Source organism: Aethalodelphis obliquidens, unplaced genomic scaffold (genome assembly GCF_003676395.1).
Source record: "Aethalodelphis obliquidens isolate GAN/ISIS:26980383/991018 unplaced genomic scaffold, ASM367639v1 scaffold62, whole genome shotgun sequence".
Taxonomy (NCBI): Eukaryota; Metazoa; Chordata; class Mammalia; order Artiodactyla; family Delphinidae; genus Aethalodelphis; species Aethalodelphis obliquidens.
In genome coordinates this window covers 9487224-9503334 of record NW_020838006.1, presented here as the reverse complement: position 1 = coordinate 9503334, position 16111 = coordinate 9487224, and the positions used below count along the sequence as shown (strand labels likewise).

Sequence of the window (16111 nt, the reverse complement as noted above, 5' to 3'; positions counted from 1 at the left end):
CCGGCTTCTGTGTCCAATTATTTTTTTGTTTTAACTGAAAGAATCCCTTTGCCGAAGAGAAAGCAACCAGATGGTCCCTGCAGTTCAACCTTCCAGTGTTGCTAGCACTAAGGTCTTCATTCAAAAATGTTAGCCTTTTGTCTTCCTCTCCTTCTCATCAAGGGCACTCACTAATAAAAGGTGAACTTTCTAACTCTGAGAAGACAAAATGGATCAAAAGCTGGACAACCGGTTCCTAAATAGAGGGCCCCTTCATCAAAAATTGTTCCAGGGCTTCCCTGGTGGCGCAGTGGTTGAGAGTCCACCTGCCGATGCAGGGGATGCGGGTTCGTGCCCCAGTTTGGGAGGATCCCACATGCCGCGGAGCGGCTGGGCCCGTGGGCCATGGCCGCTGAGCCTGCGCGTCCGGAGCCTGTGCTCCGCGGCGGGAGAGGCCACAACAGTGAGAGGCCCGCATACCGCAAAAAAAAAAAAAAAAAAAAAAAATTGTTCCAAAGAGATCCAAGCAGGTTATTTAATCTTCATAATAAACAGTGAATAAAAAGGCATTGACACCACCAGAAGGATTCAAAGCAATTGTTTCTCCACTTAGCAAATATTAGTCAGAGGCCAAAAAAAATCTTTTATGTTACTGCAGAAAGCAGTGAGGTGATTTCTGCGTCTTTCCTGTTTTATTAGGTAGTAGAGACTATAATTATTTTATTAGCAGGGAACCACGTTTGCATCTAGTGAGATAACTCAGGAGCTCCCAAACGGGAGATCTGGCTTGCTGATTCAGATCTGGGGTGGTGCTCCATCACTGTATTTTTTTAACAGCTCAGCAAGTGACCCAGCTACTCAGCCATGTTTGGAAATGGCAGCGCTTGTATTCTCAGTAGTCCTGAATATAACTTATTTTCTAGGTTTCTCTGCTGCACTTACAAAAATATTGCTCAGGGCTGTCTGCAAAGTATATGATTGGGGAGCAGGGTTGTGTGTGGGGGGATCTTGGGGATTTGGAAAATAACACCCCTGTCCTGCAGGAACATACCCAAAGTCCCAGGACAGTCCATTAAGGAGAAGCCCACAGTGTCTCGAACTAAGTCCTGAGCTTCTGAAGGGTAGACCTGGAGACCTGTGCTTAGGTCCACCCACAGGACCTTGACAGCCTAGGTATCGGCCATTAACTGCATGTCGTCCAAGCAGGAATTCACGGAGGTGCTCAAGTTGGCCCTGTAAGTGGGAGAACACAACCCCCTGCCGTGTGATTAAGAGAGACAACAGGATTTTTATTATTATTATTATTTTATTTTCATATACAAAAAGATAAAACTTGAAACAGTTCTAGATTTTTCCTCCTATCTGTTGGGGTGTGGCTGCTTCTTCACACAGGGGGAAAAAACTACATTCACATCGGTTTATTTGAGGACCCAGTGCAGAGTTCAAGCAGCAAAACCCCAACTTAGCAGATCTAATTCCAAACTTGACACTCATTTCTAAAATTACCACAGTAAAAAGGAACAAAGATCCACTGCAAATGAATGAACTATGATACAATGTTCTCTCCAAAATGTCTTCATTTTGCAACTGTAATTACATGGATGTCTGCTTTAGGCCACTTTAGATGTGTGCGGGTATATAATATATATATATGTGTGTGTTTTATATATATATATATATATATAAATCAGCACACTTTTCAAATCCAGACAGGGTAACAGCAACAAGCTTAACTCTGTGTGTGTGTGTGTATCTATATATATTTTTAAACATGATACTTTAGTATAACTTTTGTTAATTCAGTAGTACAATCTATTTCTGTTCTACAAAATTTTTATTTTATAGCTACAAGGGTGAAAAGTGACCTATTACATTTACATCTCACATATCCTGGCATACAAACAGTACTTACTGAATTTGAGCCAAAAACTAGAAGTCTTTAGTTTTAGCACTTGAAGAGCTTCTTCACTTCTACAGGCTTAAATCATATCCTAGTCACATTTCCAGAGTTTTCAAATGATTCATCATTGTAAACCGTGAGAAACAGGTGAATCCAAACTTTTAATTACAGTTTTATATACAAGTTAGATAACACAGCTCAAAAAGACTTTGCTATCCATCCTAAACCCAACACACACATTCTCCACTAAGTTATTAGACAAGTCTTAGGATTTTCCTTCTTTTCCTTACAAATAATACACACATTTAGAAGGAGCTGGTAACACTGACATATAAGATGGCAAATGAGAGGTGACATCTGTTGGTTCCAGAATTGGTCCTGCAAATGTTGTACTCTGCTGTGTTCCTTAACTGTGTGTCTGTTACATGCAGAAGCTCTTTTCACAAGAATTGACATCAAACTCAATGTAAGTTAAATTTACAGTACTGTATGAAGTTCTTCAGATTCAAGGACAAATGTGGAAAAAATATTAACACGTGAAAAATTCGGCCTTTGATGCTACCATTAAGGTCATGTCAAATTCATAAGCAGATTCTTTTGTACAGTTGAAAAACGGCATTGTGTGGATTTGTGGCGTGGAACTGAAATCTAGAAGTATGTTTCTCATCTGCGGTAACCCTCACCCCCAATTCTCAAGTACCACCCAATTCTCTTTGCATTTTTACAGAATTCCAGGGAAAAAAAAAAAAGGGAGGAAAAAGACGCTGGCATTTTAACAACTCCTCCCCTCACAGGAGGTCTTCACACTCTCAGATGAGGTCTCCTAAGAATCTCTGTACGGTCACTGGCTCTCAGACGGTGTTTGACAATGACTTGGACACTTTCCAAATCAAATCCCAGATGTTGCCTAACCTTTCCTACTCTCATCTCTGTCATTGCTGGTAAAATTTCGATGAGCGTGTTTTTCCCTCATGGAGAAATTATTTGGCTCAACATACACTTAACTCGTGGCAGGGCTCTGAGAAAACCCCAGCTGGGCTAAAGCCCTTGCAGAGACTGAAGTAAACAGCGCCTGAACAGAGTAGAGACCGAACACTTCGAGGGCTGAGTTGGGACCCGGTGGGGACACACTGACCCTGGTGTCCCACGGTCAGCAGGACAGGCCAGGTGGGCAGCCCATGCTCGTAGGGCTGAGTTACCACTTTAATGTTGGTCTGCCATCTATGCCCCAGCGACAAAAATTCAGATGTGGTGACTGCTGGTTAATTAAACTTTCTGAACTGGTAAAAAAGGCTCTTTAAAAAATATATATATATTTATTTAAAATACATCAAAATGACAAACAGCCATAACCCGCAAGGCCTAATTTCACAGCAACATACGCTACAGACATCTTCCCGAAATGCACTGTGGTGGATGGGGGCGGGGTTTTCAATCCTGCCATTTGAGGGAATGTTCTTCATTTGAGCTTTAGTGACTGGAAATGTGTTACAAAGAGCTCATTTTCGGAACTCATTTGTGTACAAGGCCAACCAGTTGAATCACTCTGCCTATTCAGACAGCAGAATACTGAAAATGGCAGAATTCAAAGTGGAGCGCGGAAAGCACCCTTCAGATGGCACTCGAGACCCATCCCACCGCAGGGCCATGAAGAGCTTGCCAGAAGCCCCTTTTGCAATCCTTGGGAAGAGTTTTACTTTAAAACAAATAAGTACCCATACTCGGCAGGGTTCCTGCGTGTGTATGTCACAAGCCTGCAGTTTCGAGAGGACCCAGATGGTGACACTGTTCAACACAAGGTCTGAGGTAACTGGTTCTTAACACACCTGGAGCACAGAACTGCATCCAGAAAATACAGCTGGGAAAAAGGAAAAAGGTGGGGTTTCGGGCTAGAAAAGACAAGTAGAAAAAAGCTTACAGCAGTTGCTTTTGGGGGGAGGCAGGTGACAAAAACAAAGGCACAACAGAATTACATTCCAAGACATGTGGCTGGAGAGCAGAGAAATGTTCTTTGATGGGGAACAGGAAAATGACGGATGGTTGGTTCCCAGAGTGCTCCTGGATCTGCCAAAACTCAATTCATTCAAGTATAAAAGGGGTAGCGTAAAACTTGACTCTCGATCAGACCGAATAAAAGCACAGCTGGTTTCACATGACACATTAGGGACTCTCCTGACAATTTTGTCCCAACCAGAACACCTCCGAACGCAGCAGCTGAAGCCAGCAGGCAGGGGCTGGGGAACAGGCCTTCAGCCATTACGGCTAGAGTATGAGCTACATGATGACTCTACACTTGAGCATAGATGAGTATACATGATGTATACTTCCTATACATCCCCAACAAAAAGGCTCATTACCCAATAGCCATCCACTCTCTACCCAAAAACTCAAAAGGCTAACATGAAGACTGCCTTCCAGATTATGGCAGTGATGCTGACCTTTGTAGGAAGAGCGGGAAAACCTTGTAGATGCTGGAAAAATGCTCTGCTGGTACAGGATTCTGAGCCTCCTCCACAGGCTCCTGGGTTACTCGCTAGACTAAAGTGGCGAGCCAACGCAGCCCCTCTCGCCTCCAAACAGCCCTCACAGAGAAGATAACATGTGTCTGACAGCTCTCCGTATAATCTGATCACTATGTCCACACACCACCCTCCCCCTTTCCGAATAACTACTCCATTGGGAATTCTGTCCTGAAAACTGGATAACTTGGTCCTAGATAATTCAGTTTGGCAGATTTCTCCAATCACCAAATCCTCTTTTCACGTGTTCGCAGCCTGAATCTTATTCTAGTCCCAACCCACCCCAACCTGCACCCATGCAATTTCTGTTCCCCAAAACACCTTCATACTACTTCACCCATGAGAGTAACTTAGAAACTAATTATTCACCTCAGAACCCTTTGTTCAAAAGAAACCTCAGGAGGAAGCACGACTGTGAAGCACACTGCAGGCTCCACTTGCCTCTCCCAGCCCCTCTCCTCCAGGTCTGCAAGGAGCAGGGCTGAGCACCCCTGTCCTGCACAGACCGTCCCACACAGACAGCCAGGAGTGGAGTTTTGGTCAAACGAGACCCAAAGATGGTCTGTAATCTGCCAGTGTATCAACAAGAATCCGCAGGAGCGCTAAGTGACAGCGCCACACCACTTACACTCCAGTGTATGTTTATCTTGAAAGGTAAAGCTCATTACTCTGATTAGACAATCATTCTTATTCGAAACTCACTAGACTTTATAAAAATAATCTGTGGTATAAAACAATCTCCACACTGTGCAGAAGAAATCTGTCAGGTGATATAACTAAATATATATGTAGTGCTATAGATTTTTTAAAGTAAAATTTCAAGTGTTGTAACTCTATTATATAACCTATACTTTTATTTACAATGCTACCTAACAACATTACAATGCAAACATGATTCGGAGAATCAGGGAATGAGCCCACTCCCAACCAACAGCAGAAATTCCCAGGACTCAAGACGGAACTCATCCATTTGCAAAAAACCCATCCTCACCTGCCTGAAAAGCATTAGCTAATGCGTTGTATTTTTTATAACCGTCAGCTTAAAAATGTAAACTTTGCAAATGAATGAAACGCTTTTCTGTAGATGTCCACAAGAAACCACGTTTGTAGAATCCACTGCATACACACGTGTCCGTGTGTATATTTCTTTAGTGTCCTGTAACTGGCTTGCAGTAGTTCTCAGAATTGTCTAGGCCCCAGACAATCCAAAGACACTCCTGGAGAAGAAAGGGCAGCACAGGGCCCATCTCCACATGCTGGCGTTTAGAGAATATGCATTTTAATTCATGAGGAAAAAACACTTGTGTTATCGCTACGAGCTGCCATAGGAGCAAATGATATATCACTGGTTTTGGCACTACAGGGATACATGGAGTACCACAATCAAAAGGTCCTGCTTCATTCATACCTGGAAGATACCATCACAGAAATGTAAAAGCTTGGTAAAAATTGTAAAAATTTAAATAGTGGTAAATCCTTTAAATTCAAAATCTTGTCCAAACCAAAGTTTACAGTGGACCCAAAATGAGTTTAAAATAGGAATATTCAAAATACCCCACTAGATAATTTGGACTTTTACTTGATGATAATGTATAGGTCTCCTGGACCCACTACAGTCGTCCCTCTGTATGGGGGAGGAGTGTGGCAGGGGGATGGGAATCCAAAATCCACCGAGGCAGAGGCCTCTTACATAAAATGGTGTAGCATTTGCATATAGCCTCCACAGATCCTCCCCTATACTTGAAATCACCTCTAGATTACTTATAATACCAAACACAATATAAATACTATGTAAATAGTTGTAAATACAATGTCAATACTATGTAAAGAGTTGCCAGTAGGTGGCAAATTCAAGTTTTGATTTTTGGAACATTCTGTAATTTTTCCCCCCAAAATATTTTTGATCCGAGGTTGGTTGAACCCACGAATGAGGAACCCGTGGATACAGAGGGCCGACTGTAATTGTTTTTAAAGTGTGGCTGAGTCAAATAAATTAATTTCCAAGGGAGAGGGTGCATTTTAAGCTTCAATTTCTTTTTGCTACAAAACTAAAATCATCTTTTAAAACTTCCCCAAGCCTCCTAAAGGTCTGGGATACATTCATACGTGAATTGCTGGTTACAAATGAACTGTCAGGAGTCTTACTTAAAGAACTATGCCTATAACCCTGAATACATTGTTTACAAATCTAGACTGAGAAAATAAACAAACAGTTCATCAACTGAATTACTGGGTCTGTTTCTTTGCCTAAAACATTACTCCTGATTGAGACTTAAACTCATCATTACTAGGCTGAACACATTAGCTGCTGAGCATTTTATTAGTTCAGGTTTTGTGAACAGCCATCGACCTAGGAGAATTCAAATCACCCAAAAGAGGAGAAAAAGCCATCTTGTCCTCTTTCCTTTTCTGGCTGCTTGGGGGAGCGGGGGAGGGGGGGGCGTGTAGAGAGTCAATTCCCTGTGCTTCTTGGAAAAATGTGGTCTGAGGGCCCCTGAGCTGTGAACCAGGCAGGGCTGGCTGTCTCTCCAAAGATTCAGAACCCAACAGGCCATTGAAATAGCTGGGACTGACAGACTGAGTAAACTGATTTCTCCTGAAAAATGCTTTCCAATTTAGATATTTTTCTAGGGAGCCAAGTTCTCCGGAATAATGCCAGGCTGTTCAACTTCTAGTACCACTTGTAAAAACTTACATACATACGCTCACTATATTACTAAAAAAACATCAAATCCTTGTATTACCAATAGACGTGGGGAACTTCACATTGCATTCTAAAAAGAGGCAGAATTCCATTTGCAAGAGGGTCACCTAGTCCTCCCACCCTGGATGGAGCAGCTGCCTCCCCGCCCTCATGGCTCAAGCACAGGGGCCACGTGATGGGCTTTCTGCGCCACACGTAGCACACGGTGGACCCTCAGTACACAGCTGGGCTTGCCACCAAGGAAACACCACACATGCAACCCAAGCACCCAGTGCAGAAGGGCAGGGCAGCAGCCAGCAAGAACGTGGCCAACTGGAGAGAAAGGGGACACAGAACTGCAGGGTCACCTGCTCAGCTCCCTAAAGCATGACAGGATTAGCCTGGCCCCAGGGGCAGGGGAAGGACCACCTCAGTGGCCTGGAGATGGCAGATCTTTCCCTTGGCTGAGAACATGAGAGCTGGGGGCTCAAGAATCCTGAGGATGTTCAAGGCTGGACAAGGTCCTTCGTGTTCTGGACACGTGCCACCACATCCAGAAAGAGTGAATCCTGAGTCAGAAGCAGCTGGCACACACGGGGAAGCCTCCCCAGCAGGACTGACCCCTCCGGGCACCTACTGAAAGCCAGCAGGACAGGAAGGCCATCTGAACACCAGGCTGATGGCGCTCACCACATTTATGCACAGCTGGGTCTCGCTTCCTCCTAAGAAGGGTCCATTCTCAGCCCTCACACCCCAAGTAATCAACCAAAGAAGGACTCCTGATAGGGACCAACGGCCCCAGGCAAAAGCCCAGCTTATGCCAGCCCCAGCATGAGCTAACGACTACATCCATGGCCTTCTCTGGCTGCCCGTCATGAAGAGTCCTCTGCAGGACACTGTGGCATGGTGGCCTCTGTCCCCACGTGTCTGCTCCCTCCCATGGATCTCTCTGGCTCAGGAGATCTCCCCACAGTGATCAAAAAGAACACACTCTCCCCCAAGTCCACCCCACAGCCAGAAGCCTGCCCGGACGACAGTACACTAGGAAGAAAGGGGCAGGGATCCTGGGCCACTTCTGTCCCCTGACTTGGCCACCCTCTCACCCTGGATGAGGCAGGGAAAGCAATGTCAGACTCCCTCCCTGCCCACCCGCCGCGTCTTCCACAGAGCTTTGCGGGGCGGGGCGGGGGGGGGGGGGAATGTAGCAGTGATCTGAGATCTCCGGAAGTGGAGGCTACAAATCTTTGTGAAGAAGAGCACAGGCAGAGGCCCCCAACCCCATCGACACAAATCAGAGTTCTGGATGGCTGACTCCCCGGAGAAGAAGACATGACAGTAAACCTAACTTTATCAGAGGCGGAAGACCCACCCAGGCCCCAGCAGCATGCCGGGGAGAGAGATGCCCACCTCCTGGCCACGAGCAGTCAGGGACACTCAGCCTAGCACGCGGGGAAAGGGCCGCCGGAAGCCTTCTGCCCGGCCACACCCCATGGGGCCATCTCTGGACACTTCATTCTGGTGCCAAGGTCCCAAAGGGAGTGACAGTGGCTGAGCACTGGGTCAGCAAAGAGGGAGCATCCCCAGACAATAGGCCTGCCCTGTCCGTCCTGCATCCTGCCCCGCAGGTCCCACAGCAGGGCCAAAACGTGCTCCCAGAAGAATCAAGCCAGCACACAAAAGAAAAACTGCCCAGAGGAAATCTAAAACCAAACAGAGGCTGGGGTTTAGTGTTCCACACGGGCTGGGATCAGGGATCTAATCATGCCTATGGTAAATGAGCTACATTTGTTACTGGTTTATTCTATTCGTTTCTTCTGAGGGTTGAAAACTAGAGACTCCCAGCCCTGCCTGAGGAGAAAGCTGGAGAAATCAGATATGGCACTTTTCAATAAATATTTTAAAGCTTCTGAAAGACATAAGTGGAAAAGAAAAGCAACTGCTGTAAGGCCTGTTTTTCTGTTAAAAATTATTCCGAGGGAAGAAAAATACCACAGCAAAAAATAGCTTAAAAAGGAAAAGTCAGAAGACAAATAACTTACCAAAAAACAAAAACAAAAACCTGTCCCTGTGGCCACCTTGGCCAGCCCACATTTTGACCCATGAAGCAAAAACTGAGCTCTGAGAGGGAAGCAAACTCGTCTCCTACCACACCCCGTGCCCGAACACGCAGAGGAGGACACGGGCCAGGGGCCCAGAACCCCCGCGTGGCGGTGCACTGAGCCCTCACCACCAAGCCGTGCCGTCACAGACCGGCCCCGAGCAGTGTGGACCCAGAGGCCTACAGCTCAACTCCGCTATCACTGCTGCCAATGTGCTTAAGAAATTAAGTCTCGAGTACAATTACCTCACGTGGGTCTAAAGGCTACAGTTTTGCCAAGTTAAAGTGGGGTCACCTGTCATCCTGAACAATGACCAATCAAGTCGAGGGAAACACTTGAACTTCCAAATAACTCAGGAGGAGGCTCCCCCTCCCCTTCTCACGCCAGTCAACCTCTCCCCATCGTCCACCAACTCGCCTACCCGCAAGGTGAAGAGATCCAGTTTTTAAATAAAATGGTCTAAAGAAACGGGAAGGAAAAGTCTTCACAAATAAGAGTGATGAATGCCCAGACTCGGCCCAGACAGCCAACCTACAGTTGATGACGATTATTTACAAGGGGGCGTTATCAAAGAAAAATGGTAGCACTCCCTAGAAGACTCACAACTTTTCCTCTTTTTCTCTATTTCTTTTAAGCTTTCTTGTCATAAAAGCCAACTTACATTAAAATATACTTACTACAAGACAACACAACTAATAAAATATATAATAAAACTTACACAAGTAGAAAATTCTGAGGTATTTCTGGTTTGAGGTGGTCTGTGGTCGTGAAGTTTTAATTCTCTTACTCTTCAAAATTTAAACCTCGGAAGCCACATAGCAAAGCGTGTATGTGTGGATGTGTGTGTTTTGTTTTTTTAAAAAATTTGCATGTTTCATAAATTAAAAAAAATTCAAATGTTGAAACAGCAGCATTAGGAACATTCACTGACGAGAGCAAGGTTATGGCAAAACAGAGAAACTGTTTTTCGAATATGCACCTCTTTAAAGGGTCTGGAGAAAGCTGTGTTCACGAGCCACAGAAAGGGACAATAACGTCACCACACAGGGCAGAGCCAGCACTGCAGGACTCCGGGGGTCTCCAGAGGGGCAGGCCTTCTCGGCAGGCCCAACCCAGGAAACTCTCCCGCCCTGGCTGTGCAGAGCGCCCCCTGTGGCCATTTCCCTGAACTGCTCCAGGAGGAAGCAATGTACATATTTCAACTTTTCCTCATTAAAGATATTTACAGTATCATGTCTTATGAAGAATGTACTCACTAAACCGTGATGATTTATACCCTTACCTAACCTTAAAATCAGGGCAGAAAAAATGTTCTGTCCTATGCCCAAGCCCAAGTGAGTGGAAAAAACTGGTCAGGGCCAACAGATGGGTCAGAGCCACACCTGATTTCAGACTTTCTCCAAACCCTGCTCTTGCCGTTAACGCTTGGCCTCCACACACTCCTTCCCCTCGATTCCTGGTTACCTGAGAAGTAGTCTCATAGCAAAGGATGTTGCTCCGAATGTGCCCGGGTCCAGTGTAGCTCTGCACCAAACCCCACCCCCAGCTCTGTCCTCCCCTCCAACTCCGGTCCAAACCATCCTCATCCTCAGCCCAGTTTTTCCTCGGTCAGGACAACACCCGTTAATCCGTGAAAGACACATCTGCTGTTTCTTAAACTCACTGTCTAAAAAGGGAGAAAAACACAGTAAAAGGCGGGGGGTGGGGGGTGGAGGACGAGGGCAGAGGGAAACTCCTCTTTTGAGGAAGATGTGTTCTTATGTAACAGTCTTCAAAGGTTCCTCTAGGTAGAGTTTGCAGCATTAAGTTTCCTAAGACAGGAGATGGGTTTCTTTGTGTCACAGATTCTGAGACAACAAACAAAGAGAAAGAGGGAAAAATGAACCCCGAAGGGCGGGAGGTGGCCGAGGCTCTTCAGCACGGCGCTGGTTCTGCATTCACAGCTCAGCACCTCAACGCCTGCTGACGTGTCCGCTGTTTGTGATACAGTAGAGCAATGTGCTGGTAAAAACTGATCCAATCCAAAAAATAATATTAATAATAATAATAATAATAATTATAATAATAATAAGAAGTCAAGGTAAAGTAGCAGCTGCATTTTGCGTGTTTGTTGGTGTTACGGGATTTCCAAAACAAAACACTACTTTGTTTTCTTCCTTTCCTCTTCAGATCCACTGAGTCTGGAGATCCACTCATGTCCTGGGCTTAGATGCTCGACTCCTTCGGGGGCAGGTCCACATTGGTGACGGAGGTCACCAGGGAGACAAGACAGTCCGAGGTAGTGCCATTGACAGACCTCCGGATCAGGGACACCCGCTCCTCCACACAGCCCGCGGACAGACGAGCTTCTGCGTCGTGGTCCCAGCACTCCTCGATGGTCACGCAGAGCTGGGCCAGGCCCTGCACACCAGCGGGAGAGAGGAAACAGATGCCCTTGCCGGTGGCCCTCACTGAGGACAAGCAAACCTGACGATGTTCCTGAGGACCAGGGAGAGCCACGAGCCCACCTGCAGGGGTCTGAAGGAGACTCCCCTTCCGACAGTCACCAGCCTGAGGCCACGGGCCTCCTCCACAGCGCTGACGAAGGGTCCACTGAACCTCAACGTGGGAAGCAGGGCAACCCAGGGCCCTCCGGGGGCAGACATGGCTGCTGCCGCGGAGCAGTGATATTCAAACGAAATCTTATTACGCCAAGCCTAAACCACATAAGGGCCCAAAGTGCAGTCACAGTGGGAAAAAAGGAAGGCTTCATCCCACCCTGTCCCCCATAGCCCTGGACACCTCCCCAGAGTCCAGGGAACGTGGCGTGACACCCTGTGCTGGAACCAACTGTGTGCAGCTGGGAAAGGCAGCAGGATGGGCAAAATGCCCACACCCAGGGGCAATCCGGCCTGCTCAGCATAGGACACACTCAGACCTCTCTGGATCTGCTCCTCATCAGGCAACTGGACTGGCAACCCCAGTTTCTCTGCCCTGGGAGACTGAGGAGGTCTCTGAGGCAGAAGGTAAGTTCCTGGCCCAGCTTCCCTCTCCTGATGCCTAAGATTTTTCCATTTGCGGCTCTGGGCTCCAGGGAGCAGCATGGCAGCTGAACTTGGCCTCCACAGCTCGACCCCAGACCACATGGTGAGAGCGCTAGCTCCCACTGGCCCCAAGGATGTCCCTCTTCTGAATTAACCCTGGGGTAGCAGGGGGAAGGACTCAATGAAGCTGGAGGCAAATATCCTTCCAAGAAAGGTAATGATTTACATAGCTGGGGTCTTTTTTTTTTTTTTTTTTTTTTTTTTTGCGGTACGGGGGCCTCTCGCTTTTGTGGCCTCTCCCGTTGCAGAGCACAGACTCCGGACGTGCAGGCTCAGCGGCCATGGCTCACGGGCCCAGCCGCTCCGCGGCATGTGGGATCTTCCCGGACCGGGGCACGAACCCATGTCCCCTGCATCGGCAGGCGGACTCTCAACCACTGCGCACCAGGGAAGCCCATAGCTGGGGTCTTTTGTATGGTATCTCCAGACTGGTGGGGCCCAGATGCCACAGAGCTAAGCCATATTAAGCACTTATGTGATAGGTGTCCTGCCTGGTGATGTACAGTAACTCCTTCAATCTATTACTATCCTGAGGAGACAAAGGCTCAGAGACATAAAGCAATTTGCCGGAAGTTACCCAGCTACTGACCGGCAGATCCAGGATTCCAACCAACATGTGTCAGGCCCAGGGCCAGTGGGCTCCACTGCACCAGTGCTCCACGGGGGCAACCAGGGCTCTGACGGAGCTGTCAGGCCCCATCGCTCTCTGTGGCCAAAACCAGAGCCACCTCCCTGCAGAGCACTAACCTCCCCAGACGCTCCCCTGGTGGAAGGGAGGCACTGCACCAAGTGGCCTCTGACCAGGCAGGGGCGGAGGGGCTGTCCCGCTGCCTGCGGCCCCTCTCTCTGACCCTGCCACACATGGGAGGGGCTGCCCTCTCTGCCCCCCAGGCCCCTCACCGGGTGTTTCAGCCAGTGATCCTTGATGGCAGGCCGCATCTTCTTGTGCACGACCACCTCCTGCAGCTCCTCCAGTGACGGGTGCTGGCCAATCTCTTCCTCAAAAGGCAGCATGTACTCGTCCACAGGTCCTGGGGGTGGAGAGAGAGCCCGGCGGGGTCACCCTAACGCCCAGCCACACCCCCCCACACACCCAGAATGCTCAGGGCTCCCGTCCTGCTCACCATCGGCAGCTTTGCAGCGGGACACGAGCTCCCACAGCACCAGGCCCATGGCATACATGTCGATGCGCAAAAAGGCGTCTCTCTGGAAGTTGATGGCTCCCTCGAGCACCTCAGGGGCCATGTACCGCCGTGTGCCCACCTGCACGGGGACAGGGGAGGGTCTGCAGTCACCAACCACGCACAAATGCACTCACAGCTGGACACAGGAGCTACAGCCGTGTGCACAGCAGGGCCATCGACAATGACGGCCGTCCCTGACGCACCACATCCCCGGGGGGCCCCGGGGTCATGAAGTAATGACGACTGTAAAGTGTCATTCGAGACAGCAGTAATCTACCATGAACTGCTGCCTCCATCAGCTCCACGAGGGGCTACACAGATGATGTGTACTTCACTGAGACGCACGCCAAAAGCAGAAGGGGGAGAATACTTAAAAATAGTAATAGCCGTTGTTTTAGGACGATTTGCTTAGGCTTAACCTTAGGTTACTTTTTCTAGGTTTCTGGTTTGGATTCTTAGTATACTCTTATTTATCTTATTTTTATCTTGTTTAATAATTACAACTGAAAGAGGAAGGGAAATCTGTTTCCCACTGGCTGGCCTGGGAAACCACACCACCCTCCAGGCCTCGCTCTCCCCATGGGTGAAAGAGAGCATTGCTCCTGGAGTTCTCAGACAGCTCTGAGCTCGCGGGGCAACCCCTGCCCCCTCCCAGCTGAGCACCAGAAGGGCAGCGTCCACCCATGCCCCCACGTCTCGCACCCCCTGAGGCTCGTCACCTGCCCATGAGTGTCCCCCGGAGGTTTCCCTGGCTCAAACCGAACAGCCAGGCCAAAGTCAGCCAGCACGGCCGTGAGGTCACTCTTCAGCAATACATTCTTGCTCTTAAAGTCCCTGTGGAGACAATGGACTGAGACAGACTCGAACATGTGGTCCAACTGACCCTCCTCCTGGCTTCCCACCTTGATTCCCAGAGACCCCAGGCCAGGCCATCCCACCCGTGGGGAGCAGGGTCTGCGCCAGGGTGGAGTTCCATGAAGCCACACGGGCAGGCAGCTTTAGGACGCCTCCCTCCACTGGTGTGAGAGTCCAGAACTGCACTCCCACCAGAGCGGCAACGCTGACCCCAGCCCGGTGCCCAGCATCGAAGGCCAGCCCTCACATTCTCAGAGGGCTTGAGGAGGGGGCATAGCAGCCAGGGATGTGAGTTTCCTGGGAAGAATTTACACTATTTGGGATGTGAGTGAAAAGAGAAGTTTCAGTGAACTGGCCTGGGTTCCGAGCAGGCCCCCGAGGCTCGAGCCGCTACGGGAGCAGCGGAGCGGGTGCTGAGGTTGCATTCAGCCCGGCCCCTCCCTAGCAGGTCCTCAATCTCCCCGCGCCTGTCTCAGCCTTGCCGTGAGGGCTAAACCGATGGACGAATGTTTAGGGACACCCCTGGCACACTTACTATGCACTACCGTTAGGTGGAACCATATGGAAGAGTCGACATTCAACCGTTTTTGACCTACAACAATGGCAATTTCATACAGTCAACCTCCTATGTCATTAATGTTATTACCATCGGGGCCCTTCAGCTTTGAACCCTGGAATTCGAGGCTCACTCCCTACCTCACAGCCACAGAACCACACTACACTAGGTCTACTTCTCTGTGCCACTGTTCCTTCACCTGTAAGACAGGCAGAGAAAAACAGTACCTATCTCACAGGGCAGTAATGAGGCTGAAATGACTTGGTGTTTCTAAGTCCTTAGAGCAGTGCCTGCCACTGTGGTGAGGAGGTGGCACAGTGGCTCTCAAAGCACCATCCAAGGACCCCAGTGAATCCCTGAGACTGTTTCAGGGGATCTGCAAGGTCAGCATTCTTTTCATAATAATCTGTTATTTGCCTTTTTTTAAGCTCATTCTCCCAAGAGTATAGAGTTTTCCAGAGGCTACACACACATGTCATCATTCTGACAGTTAATGGAATATGTGTGCTCTAATACAGCAAATATCAACAGCCATAACCCACAGGAGTGTAAAGGGATCCTAACCAAAAAGTTTGAGACCTGCTAAATCAACTCTCCAAAGTTAGTCAGCAGTCGGCACTTCCTCCTGCGGCCACTGGAGGGCACCAGAGAACTGACTTGCGAGGCCACAGCCTGCAGGGGACGCGGGCAGAAGGCAGGGGAAGAGTCAGGTGGGCAAAGGGTTTTGTGCTGTTGCCTCTGACACACCACAGAGCAGCTAACCACGTTTATGAAACTGAGACCCCCAGGCCCTGCTCTCACCCTCCAACCCTCTCTGCAGCTCCAGGTCAAGCGCAGAGAGGGCAACTGCTAACCCAGGTACCTGTGGGCAATAGACGGTTTGTGGCCCTCGCCACGGCACCAGGGCACATCCTCGTGTAGGTATGAGAGGCCTCTTGACATTGTCTCTGCCACGTGACACAGTTCATTCCATGTGATGATGTTCCCCTTGAGGTAATCCGTGAGGGAGCCCTAGAGGGGACAGCACAGACTCGGCACAGGAGGACAGGATCCAGCCCAGCCCCTGGAGGGCCATCTCCATGGACCATTGGCTGGGCTTCCCACCCCCGACCCCCGGATGCTGGAATTCATGAGGCCAGGAGGGGCTGGGAAGGGGGAGTCGTCAGAGAGTGATAATCATGAAGTCACTACTCCCATTCGTAAGAACTGATCCCAGGGCGAGGGGTTCTTATTGCAGACCCTCGTGTCCACAC

General features: G+C 48.8%; 1 protein-coding gene across 4 annotated transcripts in view; it reads right to left on the bottom strand.

Moving 5' to 3' along the window:
- Positions 1 to 1288: 1288 nt before the first annotated feature.
- The window catches only part of ACVR2B (activin A receptor type 2B), a 35254-nt gene continuing 20431 nt past the window's right edge, over positions 1289 to 16111 (bottom strand). For 2 of the 4 annotated variants that reach the window (XM_027088198.1, XM_027088200.1), the window contains 5 exons: positions 15721 to 15869; positions 14167 to 14281; positions 13388 to 13526; positions 13164 to 13294; positions 1289 to 11580 (listed from right to left, as the gene is read on the bottom strand). In XM_027088198.1, the coding sequence (XP_026943999.1) occupies positions 11386 to 11580; positions 13164 to 13294; positions 13388 to 13526; positions 14167 to 14281; positions 15721 to 15869 (729 nt within the window). In that variant the 3' untranslated portion in view covers positions 1289 to 11385. Of the gene's footprint in view, positions 11581 to 12565; positions 13295 to 13387; positions 13527 to 14166; positions 14282 to 15720; positions 15870 to 16111 lie in introns of those variants that run through there. The other 2 variants (XM_027088197.1, XM_027088199.1) reach the window with 1 other exon arrangement.